This window comes from Solea solea, chromosome 1 (genome assembly GCF_958295425.1).
Source record: "Solea solea chromosome 1, fSolSol10.1, whole genome shotgun sequence".
In the NCBI taxonomy this organism is placed as follows: Eukaryota; Metazoa; Chordata; class Actinopteri; order Pleuronectiformes; family Soleidae; genus Solea; species Solea solea.
Window position 1 is genome coordinate 19,902,631 of NC_081134.1, and position 17,277 is coordinate 19,919,907.

The 17,277-nt window shown below is 40.8% G+C and overlaps 1 protein-coding gene across 1 annotated transcript in view; it reads right to left on the minus strand.

The window, feature by feature from the left end:
* LOC131468915 (cadherin-18-like) overlaps positions 1-16,133 on the minus strand; it is a 103,717-nt gene extending 87,584 nt beyond the window's left edge. Inside the window, exons 1-2 of the mRNA XM_058643625.1 lie at positions 16,044-16,133; positions 1,352-2,660 (exon numbers count right to left, since the gene is read on the minus strand). Of these exons, the coding sequence (XP_058499608.1) occupies positions 1,352-2,242 (891 nt within the window). The 5' untranslated portion in view covers positions 2,243-2,660; positions 16,044-16,133. The remainder of the gene's footprint in view (positions 1-1,351; positions 2,661-16,043) is intronic.
* Between the last annotated feature and the right edge of the window lie 1,144 nt (positions 16,134-17,277).

Genomic DNA, 17,277 nt, shown 5'->3' on the forward strand with positions numbered 1-17,277 from the left:
CTGCCAGATATTCTAAAAGTTATTCTGGGCCAAAAAATGGGCAAAAACACTTAACTCACAGGACATTTTCTGGTCCTTTTATAGTTTAAATAAGCAAAAAGGTCCAGATGGACATTCTGAGGCTTAGGTGTTAAAGGGTTAAAAGCACAAACACAAAATTAAAATTGTAATGCTACTAATGTCTACTATTGCCTTTTACCAAATGTCACATTAACTGCAGGTCCCTTTGCAACCCTCAACAGATAGGCAGTGCCATGATTGATGGACGGATGGATCTTCAAAAGTGTAACAGGCAACAGTTGCCCGATCTGGATGAATGACAACCTTGACAGACATGGACAAACAGTGCAGTTTCCCTGACGATAACCACTTCACATCATCTCAAATCAACACTTAAGCCATCACAGGAACATTAACATATTCTATCTGAAGAGCTGGCAGTTCAGGTCACCGTGGCGAAGCATAATCGTTCAATGCTCAGACATATTTGTGTATATAACGGGGCAGAAAGTACCACGCCATTTAACAGAGTCTGAATATAGTCTCTGTGTCTGTAGACCCAAAATGACCCCAATCTTGCATGAAAGATATCACCAGATCATTTACATGATCACAACTTGTTCGTATAAAACCTTCATATTGCACTTTCATCCAAAAGGACTTCCTGTACTTTATACATCCTCACATAGTGTCAGACCTCCAACCTTTCGTCATACAAACTGCTCCTAATGTACGTACAGAGGCCAAGCTGCTTTTCACCACGTTGCATAATTCCAGATGTGATGATCAACTGTCAGCTGATTATATTTAATGGTCTCTTGGTGTCGGGCCATAGGTATGAATCCCATCTAATGTTTGTGGTAGATGAACACCACAATTACCTGCCAACTGCGCATGCTGCTTTTGTGTCCTCACATCAATCACTAACAGCAATTGTAATTTATAACACTGGGGTGAAACAACACAATGTGCAGATTCTAAAGTTTGCCCACTTTGGTGGAAAATAACCGTTTGGCTGGGAGGATTTGAAATTGCAGACTGGTGGCCATAACGCTAGTAACGGTGATGATTGCCTCATGCTGCTACTCACTGCAACATCAGAATGAAAGGAAATGATTTATTCCACTAATGGGGACATCAAAATAAATGCTCTAACAATAACTGCAATCAAAGGACTGAATCATATTCAGCAGCGCTGGAGCTGAGCACAACAATGAATTACTGGCACAAGGAAGAGCGGAGTCTAAATGTGCTTCTAAAATAATGAGATGCTCAACAAGACATTGCTTAGCACATGTTGTGGAACAAGTAAGGACTTCATCAAATAAGGAACAATGAAAAGATGTCTTACCTTTCCGACGTACTGAGGCTCAGGTCCGATGTGTTCTTCCAGAACAAAGAGCTGGTTCCAGATCCAGCCTCGCTTCGGTCGTTGCTGAGAATCCTTGTCCGTGTCCACCAACTTGGTCTGGTTCCTCTGTGCTCTGACTGATGTCCTAGGGTTCGAGTTGGTGATCTTTGAATCCAGTTTGGCGTTCGTATTCGTTTGTGAAGAAGGACGGAGTTTGGGATGGGATTTGGGACTGGAGAGGGAAGCTGGGCTGGCACTGTGGTAGATGCTAGGGTTCATATTAGCAGATGTGTTATACCTTTGATCGGACTGTGAAGATAATTTTGGAGTGTGGCTTGACTCAGAATTCATCTTGGACCCCCGCACCACTTTAGAGTTTGGAGCTGCCTTGGGCTGCAGCAGAGATCCAAGCCTTGGTCTTGGATTGGTGTTGACCGTCGCAGCTTGCTTGGGATTGTTTTTTGCCAGCTGGTGAGATGGCATGTATGAACTGTAGGCTGACCCTTGTCTTGAATTAGAAATCTTAAGTCTAGTGTTTGAGCTTGATTGAGCCTGGGAGTTGGCTGGTGGAAGGTTTGGTGCGTTGGCCATGTGGTCGTCTGTGAGATAGACCGTGTCAAGCCTGGGCTTGATTTGAAACTTGCTCCTCATGCTTTGGCTGGAGCTGGAAAGTTGGCCAGGCATCAGGGCAGTCTTGTGTTTTTCAGGACTCTTGCTGGGAATTGACGTTGTTTCAGGCAGAGACTTGAGCCTTGGGTTTGGGTAGGGGCTGGGGTTATTGGGAGGGCTCAGATTGACCCAGGTCCCATAACAACTCTGGGAGAGGACACATAGAAAGACCACCAGAGGACAAAGACAGGAAACTGCAGCCACACTGGCTGGAACTCTCATTGTAAATAAAAAAATGGTCTGGAAATATCTTCCCCTCTCACGTCCACTGTGTCATTCCACCATGGGTATACACACACACCCCCACAAATACACTCAAACAGACACGTTTGCAGTCTGCTTCACAGTGCAGTGTAGCCAGGAGCGTCAGCATGTTGCAGTCCAACCAACTGTTTCATAGAAGTCCCTCAAAAAACAAAAATATCAGATGTTTCTTAATGTGTGGCCGGTTTCTTCCCTCCAACATCGTTTCCACACACACAGGGTCCAACTGGATTGTTAATATTCAGACCAAAACGGGGGTCAACATGTGTTACATAAGTCCATGACGTGGAATCTGCTGTGGTTAAACCCTGAAGATCTTCATGTTGAAAGGAGTCAGACACGAAAGGTCGGTAGGGAGACTCGACGGTGTTCTCTCCTGCAAGAAAAAAGAAAATCTATTCAAGTACCAATAAAATAAATAAATGTGAAATATGAAAAGCAACGAGAAACTGCCTAATCACACACTAATGTCACCATGACAATTCATGGATGTAGATTTTGCTAAAATGTCCTGTGAGTTGAGCAAGACAATTACAAATAAAACTAAGCAGGTGGATAAAGACATACGATCTTCAAATGAGAGGCAAAGTTTTAAAAAAGAGGCAAAATCATTTACTGGCCAACACATCAGTTAAAGTGAACTGATAAAAACCACATAGCACTTTTGAAGCTGAGCAAAAACTCAAACCTCCTACAGTGCTTTGCGGGAGCTCTCTTTTATTATTGTTTTTTTTACTTGCATTCAGTTTGTCAATTTCATTTTTTTCTGTTGTTTTGCAGAGCAAATTCTTATGTTTGAAGAAAAACGAGTCAATATCCACATCTAACATTTTTCTGTTCTTGTCTTGTGTATGTAGATTACCACACACAAAGCTTCTTGCATTGTTCTAATTCAAGAAAAGGTACGACTGACAATATTTTATCAAGTTTTATCAGTGATGGCTCTGCTGAATTGATTTTGTGTGTGTGTGTGTGTGAAACGAGTATAAGAGCAGGGTGAGAACACATTCATTTGAACTGAGGGGCTAACATGTGCCAGACACTTTAATACTGATAGGCAATACCTGACGTTAATGGAGGGCTGACTTGCGTGGAAGAAAATTGGTTTTAAAATAATTGGATTCACAATTCTCTTACATTTACACTTTCAGTTTATAATGAATTCTGCTGTTTGTTGGAAATAATTGACAAATTAATTTGCTTTGTTTTTATGATGCACTAATAATTCCTCAAGGCCCAGAAAAGAAAAACCCCAGTCCTTAATAAACAACATAAAACATTTCCACTGGTGCAGAAATTGACAGAAAACTGTTAAAATGGCACACAAACAGTTTAGAAGTTTGAGCACATGAATAAGTTAGGACGCATTAAATATTAAAACCTCTCTCCCATGTGTCCGGGTGAGCATGTTATCTCTCAACAATAAATAACTTTCAACGTGTTCTCCCTTTAATGGCAGCTATTCTATCGGACCTTATTAAGTTCCCATTATGAATCCACAGAACTGCCATACTATTGCAATTACATGAAATTAATTTGACAGTTAGAAAGCCATACTGCATTATCCGCTCATAAGGTTAAATGTGAAGCTTGTGAAGACTGTACTTCGTGTCCATGGATAATTACTTTAAGAGGAGAGCGGACTATATGAAAAACTAGAGAGCCGGCCTTATGTAACATAGGACTGGGAATAGGTTGAACCCTTTAAAGAGGTTCTACGGTATTCCATCTATTCAGCACCTCATGATTTATGAGGCATCAGCTTCACTGCCGATGCAAGAAGCAGTGGGGCTCCTGGAAGAACATGATGCCTCAAGGGCTTTACACAAGTCGCTGTACAGTTCCCTTATCTATAACATCAGTGTAACATCAGAGTAGACTGGAGGCACTTTAATTTCGAGAGACAAACTTGTAGAACGTCAGAGATGTCTCTTTAATACCGTCGCTTACAGACTTCTGTGGTGGCAAAATCTGTGTTTCTGTGAATGACAAAGAACACTGCCTATAGACATGTTGCCGTGTAGGCCACAAGTTCACACAAGATGACTTTCAGAGTCAAGCCATAAAGTTCATATACATCATAAAAATGTTTTAAATTTAAATAATTTTATATAATTATTCTAATAGGCTATTCTAATCATTAAGCCTCACATGCTAACGACAGATGATTCACTCTGGCTGCTTAAGTCACACATCGACCATTAGTGAGCCTCTCACCTAGTTGACGTCTATTCCTCAAAAAACACGGAATATCGTGTTCCTGTTTCAAAGTAAAAGTACTCTTGCATTTTCTGTACCCAGATTCCCTTCTTTCTTTTCCAACAAAGTTTTACTGTGAAATATGTGCAGCTGCAGACTGAGGAGTCCTGACATTCAGATGATTTAAACCAATACATATTTCACAGTAAGACTGGAATAAGAGACAGTAAGAATGGAATCTGTATGTATATATACATACATACACACACACACATAAAATGTCCCTTTTGTAACTTGGCTAAAAACCAAATAAATAAACTTAAACAATCCCAAAACTTCACAACAAAGAAACAACATGACCAGAGAATTTAGATTAAACTCCTCTACCTCTAGACTTCTTCCAAAAGCTTCAAAACAAAACTGAACAGAAATGATGAATTGTTGTAAGTTCGATGCAGTGTGACTCAGATTAAAAAAGATATTGTAACCGTTTCAATATAGTATACTTCACTGCGTTGTTGTCAAACCAGAGTGCCTGTCAGGTAAGAAAAACCAAATGTTTGTATGGTAAACAATGAATCTGCATTACATATTAAAACTAAAGAAAAGAAGCAAAAGCAAAACTAGCACAGAAGGGTCAAGTTAAGGCCAAAAACGAAATATCTTGAAAAGAAGAAACATATTCAAGTCGCTGGGAACCAGAACAGGGATCAGCATAACAGGACTTACCCAAACAGAGAACAGCGAGATTTGGGAGCACAGAGATTAAATACACTGTCGAGACTGGGATAATTGAACACAGGTGAAACTAATCGCACACAGGTGGAACACACCACAGGGGGGCAGATGATCACAGTGGAGGGAAAGTGGAACAAACACAGGACGTTAAACCAAATTGAAATAAAACAGGAAGCCCAGTAAAGGAAACCCACAGGGAGAAAACTACAAAATAAGACACTCATAAATGCTAGAAAATGGGAAAATGTATATATAGATATATTTTTTAATGAACTGTTGAATGAAACGCATAAGGCACTAAGACGGAACACTGCAGTGCTGCAGGCGTCCAGAAGTCTGTGAAAGACATGGAAAAACACACTGGGAGCAAGTAAAAACACGATGGAAATATTGCATTACTTCCTTGACATTGACAGAGGATATATAACTTCCAATGTTCTCTTTCACAGCAGCTGTGCGTTAAGAGAGACGACGGCCTTGAGTCTGCATCACATCAGCGAGTTCCTAGAAACAAAAAAATCGTCTGCAAATAATTAGCGTTACATTAAAATAATCCATTTTTGACATCTTCAAATCTGGTCAAAGACGGACTGGTGACCTGTGTGAGTCAGCTGGGATTGGCACCATGTTGGGGATAAAGCAGTAAAAAATTGATATTAATATACCTTATCATTTTCCTTTTCTGTGTTCTCTGTGTTCTGTGTAGTTGACTTTAAATTGGAGGAGCTGATGGAAACACCATGACCTACAGTACAGTCTGTAGATGCAGAAAGGCCAAAAAAAAAAAACACAAGCTGCACATTCTTTAAGTGGATTCCAGCAAAATTCTGTATTTGATCCAAGCCTCATTCATTGTTAAATGTGTTACGTTTTTGAAGGGAACAGTTAAATAAAGTGCTTGGGCGACAAATCTGACGAGTTTAATCTTTCTGAGTTGACTCCGCTTTGAGTCGAGCTGATCTATTCCCCGAATGAGTTAAAACGGACAGACAATGATACACACAAACAGCCTTCTGGTGCGATCCAAGGGCGGAGGCTGTGCTCCCATTTCTTTTTGGTTTCTGGATATCTATCAAAAGTAATTAACCGTGGATTAGCATCCACTGTTGCTAATTATGATGCTAATTGGAGGGGAATACACGGTGGACCTCTGAAGGAAGGCTGGTGTTGTGACTTGAATCCTGACAATGATTCTATCGGCATACATAACAGTTGTGTTCGTCATTTCACTTTCTTCGTTGATCTCCTTCCTCTCTATAGAAATGATAACACACACCATCAGGGACACAGGGGGTTTTAATTTCTGGGGTATGAGAAAAAGCTGAAATGTGTTCATGACATTGACATGACATGAACTCAGTTGCACAGATTAATGGTGACGACGTCCCCGTTTATACTGAGCCTCAAAGGCTTTGTTTTAAATAAGTGCAAATGAACAGCATTATTCTGTATCCAAAGACAATGAAGAGAATAGCGTTCAGCCAATATCGACCATGAACATTCTCAGCTGTCCTTTGATTTCACACCCACCGAACAGAACTCCAGGACATTTGAACCCCAGACTATCACTGGTCACGCAGAAGCCGTGAAACTGTAGTGTTGGCCAGACCATCTTAATCCTCCCACCCCAAATAATACATCCAGCCTTTTCTGACTGATGTATAATGCTATATTATAGTATTACAATGCAGATCCCTAAATCACAAGACACCTGGAATGATTCAGCAGTGGAGGCTCACACTGTGCTGCTCACAGTGTGCACTGCCAGTGAAACATCACACACACACACACACGATAAGAAAGGATGTAGAAGGTGCATGAAAAGCACTGAAACCTACAGGTTAAATAACATATCTTTAAAATACAGCAGCAGAGGGTGGAGACAGCCGTGGCTGCTGAAAAGGCTTTAGGATGGCAGACAGACACAATGGCAGTGACAACATTTACCCGTGCTTTGTTTTGATTGAGGGGTTTGTTAATGCAACACTATTGAAGACCAGGCCATAAATAATGTATTTTAGTGAGAGTATAACTTTAAAATGATGCTTAAATGTAGAACTTCTCTGACAGAGTTTCATGCAGGCATGCTGTTAATGTATAAAATGCGAATATTACGTGGCACACTGTGTACTCGGGTGCTCGATTTGCTTTGCACAAAATCATGATTGTAATTATGAGAATCCACCATCTGAAATTGTCTGTGGGGGCTTGTTTGGCATCAGCAGCCACAGTACTGTAACTGTATGCAGCTGTCTCGCTTTACTAGCGCTGTGTGCTTCCGTCTGTCATGACTTAAAATTACGTGAGAAAACACTGCTGCACTGAGAGAGAGAGTACCGCCATGAGAGATTGAGTGGAGCCGGTTAGCATTGTGTGAACTAATTTGACACTGATATGTATGTATATATGTGTATGTATATATATATATATATATATATATATATATACATATATATATATATATATATATATATATACTTATCAGTGGACATTTCTTCTTTCTAATATTGAACATCCAGAGTAACAACAGAACATCTCGGTTCTGTGGATATTTTGGGGCGTATGGAAAGTGGTGTGCTGCGCGCCGTATGAAAACTAAATTTAACATCAAAGGCCAAAAGAGTAACGTCGCCAATCGCCATCTTTGAACCAAATCGGGGGTGACGAGGTAATTTCACCTCAAATTATCAAGTCAGTTGCTTCGAGCGCTCAGCTTTGAGTGTGTATGACTTTCTCCTTTTAAGTCACTTAATGTAAACGTCTGCTCTCTTGCAGTGTTCAGAATAACAAACACAAAGCTGGTAGAAGAATAATTCTCATCATCACACCTCCGTCTGCAGCCCGTGTAACAAACTATTCCCTGGTTGCTTCTGTGCACTTAACAGCCCTTTTGCCAAGTTCTTGGAATACATTTTTTTCTACCGAACAGTAATTGCTGTCGCACGATGAATCCAATGACTGCTCTGATGTATGCTGAGGTTCTGTGGCAATATCCCGTGCGTCTCCATCCAATTTAAGGACACATTTAGTATGGATGGATAGATGAACTGAATGTACTGTAATGAACTGAAGGCCTTCCACAAAGAGACACTGAGTGATGGAGATGCATGGTTAGATAGATGAGATGGATGGACAAATGGTGAGGTTATAGTGAACCCAAGCACATTTCGGTTGTACTCTCTGTTCGTGAGTGGCGTGTAAAAATAGACTGCCCAAACTTGTTGTAGTTCCTAACAGCTCTTCAAGGTCTCGATATCCTTTGTTCCAAAAGGCTCATACTGTCTTTTTTACTTTCTTTGATAGCTTGCAGCACAAGTGCGGGAACAGATGGCGGGTTTGTCAGGACGTATACAGTATACATTAAGTATAGTAGAAATTCTGAGGCTGCTTCCTGTTGCAAAAATAACAAGCAGAACACTACTTACACAGTCAAATGAGTGGCACTTGCTACCAGATTAGTGTGAGTAAGCGTCCAGGGTGGATCATGCCGAGGCAGAAAGGGTAACACACACTCAAGAGTTCAGTTCAAGGACACAATTCAGTGGGTCTTTTCACTCAACATAAAGGACCTAGATCTGCTGTCCTCTTCAGAGTCTCAGAAACACAGAGGTCACTAATGGAGTACTTCTGCAGTTAGAGCCAGTGAACAATTTCACCAGCAGCTTTACTGGCCTTTTAAGCATATTCATTTCACGCATAAATGTGAGCGTACATCACCTTCATATACATATAGATATATATATATATATATCTACCTCTACATGGACAAACCTGACTCTTACTTCAAAATCCATTCACCGAACGAAGGTTAACTGTCAAATAAATTTGAAAAATTCAAAAGCAGCCCAGAGTTGTATTTTTATATATCGCACCACTATGACCATGACTATCTGATGTAATGCAAGACTTACACCTGGCATTAAAATGTGTTTTCTGTGACTGGATAGCATCTGGGGCCACATGGTTGGTGTAGTGGTTAGCACTCTTGCCTTAGCAGCAAAAGGACCCGGGCCTTTCTGCATGGAGTTTGCATGTTCTCCCCGTGTGTGTGTGGGTTTTCTCCGGGTTCTCTGGTTTCCTCCCACAGTCCAACATTGTAGGTGTGAATGTGAGAGTCAATGGTTGTTTGTCTCTATATGTGGCCCTGTGATGGACTGGCCAACTGTCCCCGCCTATCACCCTATGTCTGCTGAGACAGCAACCCCTGCAACCCTCCTGTGGAGGATAAAGTCGAAGAAAATGGATGGGCGTCTCACCACATGTAAGTACATGCGTAAATACACCCATGGATGGATTGTTATCCGATCTGCCAAACCACTTCAGGAGGTGTACGGAGACAGAAGTCTCAGACGCGTCTCTGCTCCACCCACAGCGACTCGTCATCTCTGCTTCTTCTCCTGCGTCGAAAAGTAAAGAGGAGTCGGCACGATCGTGCAACATTAATACCAGGTGTAAATGCATGTGGTGAAGTGCTATCTGATCATTATATGATCACAGAAAATGCATTCTGATGCCAGGTGTAAAGCCGGCCTATATGCTTTACACATATATGGTTGGTTGCTGGTCTTTGAAAGAGTGGAAGCTCATTTCTGACCCACTTATTTAATGATGCCCTCCGCTTAAGAGCAGCACTTTGAACGTTTGGTTTGAGCGTGAATTAATCGATGTGACGTGATTGGCTGCATCGCATGCGTACAGTCCTACTCACCGCACCAAAAAATAACTCCTTGTTCACTAATTACTAATCTTATGTGGCTTTTTTTACACAAGGACCGCAACCCTTCTGGTCAATTGATACAGGAAACAATAACTTTTTCTAATGCCACGTTATCAACACCTCAGCAGAAAGAGCTGCTGCTGAAAAGAGAGATTTGCTGTCGCACTGGACCAGAGCGACCCTGCACAAACTGCTCACCCACAGCTGGAAGAAACATTGTGGTCTAAATTATAATTGCGTGCTGCAGAATTAACATTTTTCCTCAATGGAACAGGCGGAGACCAGACACACATTTTACAATAAAATGCACACACACAAGATTTGAAATACTGTCAATATTGTTCAAATGAATGCTGAAGGATAAATGAAACAAATAACTCAACACATCTGTCTGTCAAGTTCAACATGCATGACAGCATTCAAGGTGAAAAACACATTTGTGTTTAAAGTATGAACAGTTTGACCCTCAGAGGGCCGTTACTTCACTTTATCAGAGCGTTGACCTTGACCAAATTTGACAAACAGATAAACCCACCATCTGTTATTATATTCCAGTTTGAACTGTCAACAAAAGACACTTCATTACTGTCCATCACTCCTGTTTACTGTTATAAAAGCAGCCGGAAAAAAACAAACAACAAACAAGCGTGCTTTATAATAACAATTCATAAAAAGAAAATCCTGCTGTGTGAATTCTAGACGCATCTCAAGCTGCTCCTCACTCCCCGTGCACTAATGAGGTCTGAGTGAATGCTGGTTCAGTGACCTGTGACAAATCATTGTGTGACAATGGTTTACAGCGGCAACATTATTAGTTAGGTAGGTAGGCAGGCTGTTGTTTAGGATGTAATAGAAATAGAAAATGAAAAGTGGCTAAACACAGTATGTCAGCCACCTCCACATTCAGTCTGAAAACAGTGTGTACGAGACATGGATGCATGCATGCATTATCTGAGCCACCATCTCGTGAAAACAGCAACGGCAAGAATTTTGAAGCGAGAAATCCCTCCAATGTTTACAGGAATTATAACTTTAAATGTTTTTATACAAACAAAGAGCAGAGAAAGTGTTTAAAAATCCCCTCTAACAAGGGAACTAACAATGTTTTGACCAATGGCACCATGGATGGCTGCCTTGGTACTTCGCTCTCTAAAACTTTGTGGGTTTTTGTGCGTTTCCTCTGTTTTTTTGTCGCTATCCTCCCGTCACTTTTACCAGAGAGGAACTCTTAAACGTGACACAGTCCCCTCTGGTTCACTGCTGATTCACTCTGATGTCCTTTCAACTTTTACTGCTTCATGTCAACATTTCATTCCGTTTACGTGACACAACGCATTGTTCCGCTTAGTGCTGGTTTTATTTTTAGTTGTAACATGGAGGTCGGGTCTTAAACCTTGGTTCTCCTGTATTTCCTGCTCATACTGTGCTTGCTACTCCGTGTTATTTAAAGCAGGCTCTCATTTGCATACACAACCTTGTGAAGCTGTCATTGCGAATTTCGCACCAACTGCAAGGCAAGTATTCATGTCACACATTTGGCTGTAGGGCATTCTGTGTTGACTTGCCTAATTCAAGATGCAGAATTTCAATGGATTCATGTCTTTTAACTTGTTTTTTTTATATATGCATTTATATATTTGTAGTGGGTGAAACAGCATTTTGCTGTGCACCTCATGCCTCCTCCATTTAAAATTAAAAAGTCGACTACATCTACTGTATATTATCGAACTTAGAGGAAATCACTTCAAACCCATATCAGCTCTTCTGCCAAGATAGCATTTTCACTCTCTGAAGGATCTACAGGATCCATTACTCCCATTATCCACAACATACATTTGTCTCATCAAGAGTCAATTAATGTAACCCTTTTCCCTCCGGTCGACCTCAGTCATCCATTAACATCCATAACGCTGCTGCAAGAATAGAGACCACATTCAGAAAATGTCCCTCCCTCTGGTGTGTTGATGCTTTACCACACTATAGAGTCTCTAATATACATCATCTTTTACCTTCAGCCTGCCGATGCATTCCAAGGAAACCTACAAGGATGGAGCACAGAACTCGCATAGACAGTTCTGTGCCATGAAGCTGGCAAATCAGTGTATTTGTTGCCAGAAAGGGAAAAACGCTGGTGCATACTGTCCATTTTTTGGCCTTTTTTTTGGGAACTTGAGACAAAACCTCAATATTCTAATTTAACACTGTTCATGTGCAACTACATTGTTTAATTTTCAATTAATTTTGAAAGTTATGCTGGAAAAATGGGTAAAATCACTAACTCACAGGACAATTTCTGGCCCTTTTATTGTTAAATTAAGCAAAACATGTTGAGGCTTAGATGTTAAAGGGTTAAATTAGCTTCCATGCAGCACGTCGACATTCACATCTTGAAAAGGAAAGTCTTCCTCGACAAAATTCTTCCCTGTAATGACTCCATGAGCTCCACACCAAACCAATAGAGCCATAGTATTCCCATACAGTTCTCAGTGTCTCAGCTTAGAACGGGAGTCAACAGTGACTAGGCTTCCCTCCTGTGGAACTAACGCACAGTTGTTTGAGAAGTGGACGCTCTTTCTACATTTTAATTTAAATGTAAACTTACGACTCTCCTCTGATCAAATTTACACTCAAGTCATGAACCGTTCCTTATTTAAACTCTCACAGGTCGAGGCACACACACACACACACACACACACACACACATACACTGTGTGTACAGCCTGACAAACTGATAAATATCACAATTTTTCTCTTCTATCTGTCCCTGTCCTCATCTTTGCAGGCCTCTATCCCCGATTCAGGAACTGTTGACACTGCCTGCCATTTGTAATAATAACAAATCACTTTTTAACATAATATATAAGCAGTTTAAAACTCTAACAACAGCACCTACCACCATTAGAATTTAATTAATCCCCTTAGGGAAAGTATTCCTCTGCATTTGACCCATCCTAGAATTAGGAGCAGTGGGCTGCCACACTGAGTAGCGCCTGGGGAGCATTGGGGGTTGGGTACCTTGCTCAGGGAAACCCCAGCCCTTTTTGGCCGGGTGGGGATTTGAACCGGCAACCCTCCGGTTACAAGCCAAGTTCCCTTTCCACGTCCACGGGCTGCCCCCATCTCCCCCGAACCCACAACCTGGTTCTGTTGGAGGTTAAATAATGAGTTTACGTTGCATCACATTAAGTCAAAACACTACTCTAATACTAACGTGTGCTGAGACAATGTATGTTGAAGATGCGACTGTATCGAGAAGGAGAGACAACTTGTGCGCACATGTACAAACCTTCACGTGTCAGCGCTCATATGATGTCGCTGTGTCCACCGGGCACAGACAGTGACGCGACACGTGGCGGCTTTTTTGTCGCCGCACTCTTCTTCCACATTAAATGTTAGTCAGATGATGTAAACAGACAAGTCCATCAGCTAGATCTCAGTCTGCTTTTAGAAATATGTGCCACTGAGTTCTGCGTTCTCTCATTTTTATATTAAAAATAACCGTGGATGTTGTGTCTCTCAGAGTCATTTCAGCGCAGAGAGCTGTCAGTTAAATACCCAGTCTCTTTGTCTCTTTTTTAAAAATTGGATTTTCTTTATATCAAAGGAACAATTCAGCCACAGACTTTGATGTTTAGTCCTATCTGGTGTGTTGTTATATATTTTTTTTTGTTTTGTTTTTTTGACTGTGTATGAAACAGAACTCTCACAGTTTGTACAACGTGGCACACGACCTTCGGTGTCTTTTTATAGCTTCATAGACATGGGAGTGACAGGATGAGAGACACACGACGACGCACACTTATTCAGACACTCTCCTCGAATCCATGTTGCGATTGTTTGTACATGTTAGAGGTGACAAACTCTGTGAGAGAGGGAGTCAAAACCCTGGCTTTAAGGTGTGAAGCAAAGAACATGTCACAGTTCAGAAGTCTGCAAACTGGAAGGTCACATTTGTATATATATATATATATATATATATATATTATTTGTTTACATTATATTATATTATATAATATATATATATATACATATATATAATATATGTATATATATATATACATATATGTTACAGCTACATTATAAACTGACATAATCAGACTACAACCACATTTTCAAATCAAAAAATCACATTCTTCACTCTGATATTTAAAAGCACTGTCAGCATAGCCAGAGGTGATCTACAAACCACAGTGAGGACCAGATATTTCACATTTTCCTAAATGTGTGCATGTGCAAAGCTGTTAAAAAACAATGTCTGTTTTAACCATAGATGCTGCGGGAAAACAGAAATTTTAAAAATATATATTAGTTGCTATAGGCCAACGAGTTTCAATGAACATAATTGTATTCTAGAACCCTACATCATTTTCCATTTCATTGAATAAGTGAAAGCTTCCTTATTTACTGCTGCTGGATTTACAGGAAACAATTATTTTATTCATGAAATATGTGTTTCTGTAATTCTACAGCAATCTCTCCAATATGTGTCCAAATAGTTCAAGTTAGCTGTTTGTCACACAGGGAGCTCTTTGTCATTGGTGGGAACTAACACTGATACAAGTAAATAACTAAAGTAATGGAAGTCATGACTCACATGTCAAACTTGTAAAGGTGGAAACTTTTTTTTCTTTTTCTTTTTCTTTTTTTTGTAAAAAAAAAGGTCTCACAGGAAAGGCTCCTGCAAAAATGACTGACACCAGTGCCAGTTTCAAGCTGTCAGAGTTCACTGCACTCTTTAAATCCACAGAGATTGGGAAATATGGAACAGAACCTGACACAGGAGATATCTAACCCTCACAATAACCCCCGAATGGAAACAGCCGGAGCAAACGCTGTTTTAAGACCTGCAGCATTGCACGATGTCTTCCCATTTCTGATCAACTTTCCCCTCGTCATACTCCAGAGAACACTTACACATCGCAATAAACGCACGTTAAGTCAAATCAACAAGACATTCCAGTTAGTTAGCATCAGATTCTTTGTCTGATATGAAGTGATGACGATATATCAGCAGGTTCTTTTGCCTGTGGGCTGAAAAATGCTCTCTCCTTTGAGGAAAATATATCATTGACGTGTTGTTTCTGAGTCAATGATTGACTTTCAGAGACACATTGCTTGAAGCTAAATGCTAACACTAGCATCTTGGATTAGCATGTGAGGATGAGGATGCGAGACAGTCATCACTAAAGACAAAAAAAGGCAAAAGTTGATATTTATATTGAAGAGAAACTCAAGTTATAATGGTTAATCCTCCCAGTTTGTTACATAAAAAATAATAATATTTGTAATTTAGAAAGAGCGAGGAAAACAGCACCACCTATAGGGCAAGTTGAGTCTTCCCCCACCCTGCTCCACATCAGATACAGTAGCACACACATAAATCAAGTGGAGATGAAACTTTGAACATTGATTTCTGGGAAAATGACCACATCAGACAAAAAAGCAAACTTTTCACTGAGAGCATTTAGGGAAGAAACTCTGGATCTATGGAACGATTTACACAATTCACTCAGCTCTATTTTTTACCCTCAGAAAAGCTTAAGAACATCACTCTCTCATTGACTCGGACCAATCCACAACAAAAAAAACCTGGACCACAGTCCACTGTGCCAATGATTTCCTTTAGGATCTACCTACACAATACACTGTGTGTGTGTGTGTGTGTGTGTTTTGATGTATGTGCAGAAAAAAAAATCTCTGTGGCCAAAACCAGCAGCTGCATAATATGAAGGTGTGACGATTCTGGCCAAATTTCCCTTCATCTACACACACACACACATACTTTCACAAAATAGACATTCTCCATCTCTCTCCCCTCTCCCTCTCTCTCTCTCTCTCCCCCTCTGAGACACTACTCAGTCACCTTATTGGACCAACTGGACCAACACTTTTTCTATTACACACACACACACATACACACACACACACACACACAGAAAACAGCTTCAGCAGTTTGAACATTTCTCTGTGGTGAAGCATTAGCCAAAGAAGGATGGGGATGTAGAGGAAGAATGGGATGAGAGGAAAACACACACACACACACACACACACAGAGTGATAGAAAGAAAGAAAGAGGGTGGTGTTAAATGGAGTGATGGTCTTTACCTTGTGCAGACAGATGTGTTTAGACTCCAACTCGCCCCGCTGCTCCACTCTGTCTCCCAATGCTGCTTCCTCTCTCTACATCTGCTCGCTAATGTGGACAAGAAAGTGTGTATCCCTCTCTCTCTCCCTCCCTCCCTCTGGCTCTCTCTCTCTCTCTCTCTCCCTGTGTGGCTGTAGCAGAGATGAATAAAAAAAAAACGCTTCTGCCCCACCTCTCTTCCTCTGAACTCGCTCTCCTCGCCTCTTTCTCTCAGTTCCTGTCAGCTCTTTGGTTTAATCTCCCCTTTCTGTCTCCACACACACACACACACACACGTATGTGTGTCACAGTCTGTCTTACACACACATAAATAAACAAAGGGGTTGCAACAACACATGAAGAAATACAAAAATCTGTCTCAATGCTCTCCAGCACACTTGTTGAGTTTAAAAGGATCCTGGTTCCTGAGGATCCTTAGAGATGTTTCAATAGTCAGCGAGAAGGTTCCAGAGAATGTTCATAGAAGGTTCCAGAGAAGGTTCATAGAAGGTTCCAGAGAATGTTCATAGAAGGTTCCAGAGAAGGTTCATAGAAGGTTCCAGAGAAGGTTCCAGAGAAGGTTCATAGAAGGTTCATAGAAGGGTTATAGAAGGGTTATAGAAGGTTCCAGAGAATGTTCATAGAAGGTTCCAGAGAAGGTTCATAGAAGGTTCCAGTAGTGTTGTAGTCAAGACCACCTATGCCGAGACCAAGTCAAGACCAAGACCACAGTGTATCGAGACCAAGACAAGACCAAGACTTTGAGGGATCGAGACCGAGACAAGACCAAGACGGAGGCAGTAAAAGTTGGACGTGGTCCCAGCCGTCTCCATTAGCGTAGCTTTGCAGAATTTATATGTTGCGCTATGTGTTTTCTTTTGGAGGTATTTATGCACAAAAAATATTTGTGGTTCAGGTAACCAAATTTTATTATAGATGAGTTGGCTGACATCTTCTCACGGCCTCTTCTCCTGTCACTCACATGCACTTTTGTGGGGTGATAAATGATAAATGAGTCAAGTTTTTGGTTGTACCCGAAGCAATACGATTTAAGCAAAATCACAGTAATGATATTAACAAGTTAATCCAAAAATGCACAGGCAATTTATTGATATCCCCACAGTTGTGGTCTTGACCGGTCTTGAAATAATACTCCGCTTTGTCTGAGAACCTAGACTAGACTGAGTAAAAATGCAGTCGATTCCGAGACGAGAC